The sequence below is a fragment of the Chrysochloris asiatica genome, unplaced genomic scaffold (assembly GCF_000296735.1).
Source record: "Chrysochloris asiatica unplaced genomic scaffold, ChrAsi1.0 scaffold00099, whole genome shotgun sequence".
NCBI classification, from domain to species: Eukaryota; Metazoa; Chordata; class Mammalia; order Afrosoricida; family Chrysochloridae; genus Chrysochloris; species Chrysochloris asiatica.
In genome coordinates, this window is record NW_006408617.1 from 782863 (window position 1) to 787399 (window position 4537).

General features: G+C 37.0%; 1 protein-coding gene across 1 annotated transcript in view; it reads right to left on the bottom strand.

The window, feature by feature from the left end:
• The window catches only part of IFIH1 (interferon induced with helicase C domain 1), a 96369-nt gene that overhangs the window by 5000 nt on the left and 86832 nt on the right, over nt 1–4537 (bottom strand). The window contains exon 13 of the mRNA XM_006866991.1: nt 2036–2197. Within this exon, the coding sequence (XP_006867053.1) occupies nt 2036–2197 (162 nt within the window). The remainder of the gene's footprint in view (nt 1–2035; nt 2198–4537) is intronic.

The window sequence follows — 4537 nt, forward strand, 5'->3', positions numbered from 1 at the left end:
AAGGAAGGAAGGAAGGAAGGAAGGAAGGAAGGAAGGAAGGAAGGAAGAAAGAAAGGAAGGAAGGGAGGGAGGAAGGAAGGAAAGGAGGGAGGAAGGAAGGAAAGGAGGGAGGGAGGGAAGAAAGGAACAAATCATGATAAAGTATATGAGAGGCACAGTTTCAATTATTCTAAGACCAAATAAAATACAGTAATGTAGTGAAAGTATTTGGGTTGATACCAGGAAAAAGTTTAAGATCTTCATCTTAATCCTAGAAGTCTGATTTTAAAAACCTTTCAGTTATCTTAAGAACTCTGTATATACGAAGGAAAATACATTTCATCTCTTGTGTCAACTCTCATCATTATTAGTTGCTGTTGTTGTGAAGTGCCGTTGAGTTGGTTCCAACCCATAGCGACCCTGTGTAGGATTTCTGAGGAGCATCTGGTGAGCTTGAACCACCAACATTGCAGTTCAAACTGCTTTTCAGTCTGGCGTGGCCTGAAATTCTGCTGAAAGGATTCTCAAATCACAAGAAAAGAGTATTGGGACCTAGTACCAATGTCATCTGCACCCCACACCATGTCATCTCTGTTCTGAGTTTTAGGAGGATAGGGATCTTAGCCAAAGGAGCTCTAAAAAGGTACTCCATTCTTGGGTCCCTAGAAGTATGGTACTTGGAAAAGTTTGACCTATAAACTCCAGAGACTGTCCTAGAGTTTACCCAAACACTAATCTTCAAGCATCAGTTTTTATGGACATCCACTGGGTTCATTCTCTTAGGACATTTAATAGTGGCACTATTTGGTAATAAAAATTTGATTTGACACTGCAAAATATTTTGTTTGCCTTGTATTTAAAGGGACTTAAAATGTTAAGTTTGTACAGAAACCTGGCTAGAAAACCTTGGAAATGGTTCTAGCAAGCACACCAATTTGAAAGCATCCCTTTCATGAAACTCTATTTAGGGTAGATCCAATTCCAATGTTAAGAAACTAACATTCACACCCATATGCAAGGGTGTGAATTTTCTTCTAAATGGATTGTTTGCTACTATAGTAGTGAGTCTTTAATTCAGTGGTATGGGGGATTTCCTGAAATATTATAGAAATACATTCTTCCTTCTCTGTTTCTTTCTCACAACTAAAATGACTATATGTTGATAAATTGAGATGTAGCTAGATGACATATTATGGCTTTTTTGTCACTGTGATCCAGCATTAATGTCACTTCCTCAAAGAGGTGTTTTCCAACCACCCAATCAAAAGTAACCATGTGGTCACATATTTTAATTCTTCATCACTTGCATCTCTTTTATGCATTTCTTTTTTTTAATTATTTTTTAAATTTTAATTTGTTGTTTCTCCTTCCCTATACTCATCCCGGGGGTTTTGGAGGAGAAACATAAGGCAGCTGGGTAACACAATTCACACTTGACAACTAGCCAAAAGGTTGGTAGTTTGAATCCACCCAGAGGTGGATTCAAGAAAGATCTGGAGATTTTCTTCCAAAAGGACATACCCTATGGATCAGCTCTACTTTGCACACAAGGGGTCACCATGAGTGGGGATTGACTCAATGGTAAACAACAACAAACCCTCACTACACATACACTAGAATATAACCTTCACATAAGAATCTTATCTGTTTTGTTTACCATCGTGCTCCCATTCTTAAAGCACTGTTTGGCATACAGTAGGTTATTTCGTATGTTATTCTGGGATTTAAAAAATTATGCCTGTACGACTAGCTTGAGTTAAACAAAAATTACTAGTTTGGGTTGAATGAGGGAGCTATACTAGTCATTGTGGATGAATGTCAGCCTAAAGTTATATTATGAAAGTTTATGGTTGATTCAACTGGAATGGCTCTCTGACAAATTCCTGCTCCCCATGGATCTTGATGGTGTGTGAATCTGGGCTACGCATAGCTCATCAAACTGGAATTTATAATTCAGCACAATTCCTGCCTACAGACAGCCACAGAGATACCAATGACAACCACATATAAACATTTTTAAATGAAAACTGAATTTATAGAGGGTCAAAAACAATACCTTATGTGCATACTCCTCTGGTTTCATATTTCGAACATGGTCTATTGCTTTATACATCATTTTTTCTCGGAAATCATTAACTATTTCACGTTCAATAACTCCTGAACCACAAGAAGCAACTAGGATATAGGTGCTTTCATCAGCTCTTGCTCGACCACGGGCCTGAGAACATAAGGAAATCAAATTAAGGGATGACTGTGCCATCCTACACCCACCTGGAAAGGTCATCACTACCCAGCATCTCAGTCTTCAAATGATCTTTCTTTCTTCAGTCAAGTAAATTATTATCAATTCTTTGTAATTCAGGTATTTGAAAGTCAAATTGCACTTTAATAAGGAAGCAATGTTCTACTGAGAGGATGGCCAAGTGCCCATACCAGTCTGGATACAATACCATCCTGTCTAATTGTTTTGCCTCTATTCCACCTCTTGCAGATCCCTGAGTGGGGCAAATAGTTAAGTGTTTGACTACTAGAAAGGATATAGTTTAGAACCCATTCAGAGGCACCTCGGAAAACAGGCCTGGAAATCTAGTCCTCAAAATTCACAGCCTTGAAAAGCCTATAAAGCAGTTATACAAAGTACATATGGAGTCACTATAAGATGAAACTGACTCTGTAGCAACTAACAACACCCCCTCCCCACTTAAACAACAGGCACCCTCACTCCTCTTGCCTAAGAATAAATGCACACATCAAAAAAGAAGGATGGACCCAAATAAAAAATGTAACCCTGTAACTCAAACAAATAGAAAAGGGGCAGCAAAAGGAAGTCTGCAGTCCCCAGAAGAAAGAAAATCAGACAGATCCTAGCATAAAAAATAAAATGAGATGGGAGACATTACAACAGAATCAGCTGAAATAAAAAGGATCATAACAGAATATTATTAAAAACTGTACTCTAATAAATTTAAGGACTCCTGGTGTGTCGCTGTAGGATCAGCACTGGACTGCAAACCAAAAGGTTAACAGTTCAAACCCATGAGTTGCTCCTTGGAAATGCCACACAGGGTTGCTATGAGTCAGACCCAACTACAGCACTCAACAACAACAATAAATTAAAACCTATGAAAATAGATAACTTTCTAGAAACACTACTTATCTAAACTAGCACTACAGGGGCAGAAAACCTAAGTAGACACATAGCAAAATAAGGAATTGAAGATGTCATTAAAAAAAAAAAAAAACTTTCAACAAGAAAACAAGCCCCAAACTAGATGGCTTTACTGGAGCATTCTACCAAATGTTTAGAGAAGATTTAATACTAATTTTACTCAAATTATTTCAAAACCTACAAAAATAAGGACTACCCTTAATTAATTCTGTGAAGCCAGCACAATCCAAATACCAAAGTCAGACAAAGATATCACAATAAAAGAGAAAATTACAGACCAAAATCCCTCATGAATATAGATAAAAAATTATCAACAATATCCTAGGTAACAGAATTCAAAATCATATAAAAAAAACACATTACTATCAGGTGAGATTCATACATAATGCAACCAAGGGTGGGTCAACATTAGAAAATCAATCAACATAATTTACCATATAAATAAAACTAAGGGAAAGAATCACAGATCATCTCATTTTATGCAGAAAAGACATTTGATTAAATCCAACACTCTTTCCTGATTAAAACTCTCAGCAAAATAGGAATAGAAGGGAAATTCCTCAACATAATTTAAGAGCATATATTAAAAACCATTTCAATTTTTATTCCATAAGTTCCTGGTGCCTTGTTTTTTGCCAATTCTTTCACTGCACCTTGGACTTCTTCCTTCAGTATCATTGGCTTTAGATCATATGCTACCTCTTGAAATGGTTGAACATTAACCATTTCCTTTTGGTACAGTAACTCTGTATACTTCTTCTATCTTCTTTTGATGCTTTCTGCATCAAAATTCTGCATTTTTCAATAATTTGCCCAGAGAATTCTTCAATAATGAAAGTCGAGGCTTGAATTTTTTCTTCAGTTCCCTCAGCTCGAGAAATTATGAGCATGTTCTTCTCTTTTGGTTTTCTGATCTTTGCACATTTCATTGTACTATTTGACTTTGTCTTCTCGAGCTAACCTTTGAAATTTTCTGTTCAGCTCTCGTGCCTCCCAATTTCTTGGAGAGCAAGTTTCAGTGTCTCTTCTGACATCCATTTGGATCTTTTCTTCTTTCTTGTCTTCTTAATGACTTTTTGCTTTCTTCCTGTAAGATGTTCTTGATGTTATCCCACAACTCACTGAAGGAATTGGCAAAGAACAAGGCAACAGGAGTTGGTGGAATAAAAATTGAAATCTTTCAAGAAAATGAGGCAGCACAAGAGGCACGCACACATCTCTGCCAACAAATTTGGAAGACAACTATCTGGCTGATTGGAAGAGATCCATATTTGTGCCCATTCGAAAGAGAGGTGACCCAATGGAATGTGGAAATCATCGGACAATCTCTTTGCTATCCCATGTGAGTAAAGTTTTGCTAAAGGTAATACAGAAATGGCTACAATCATA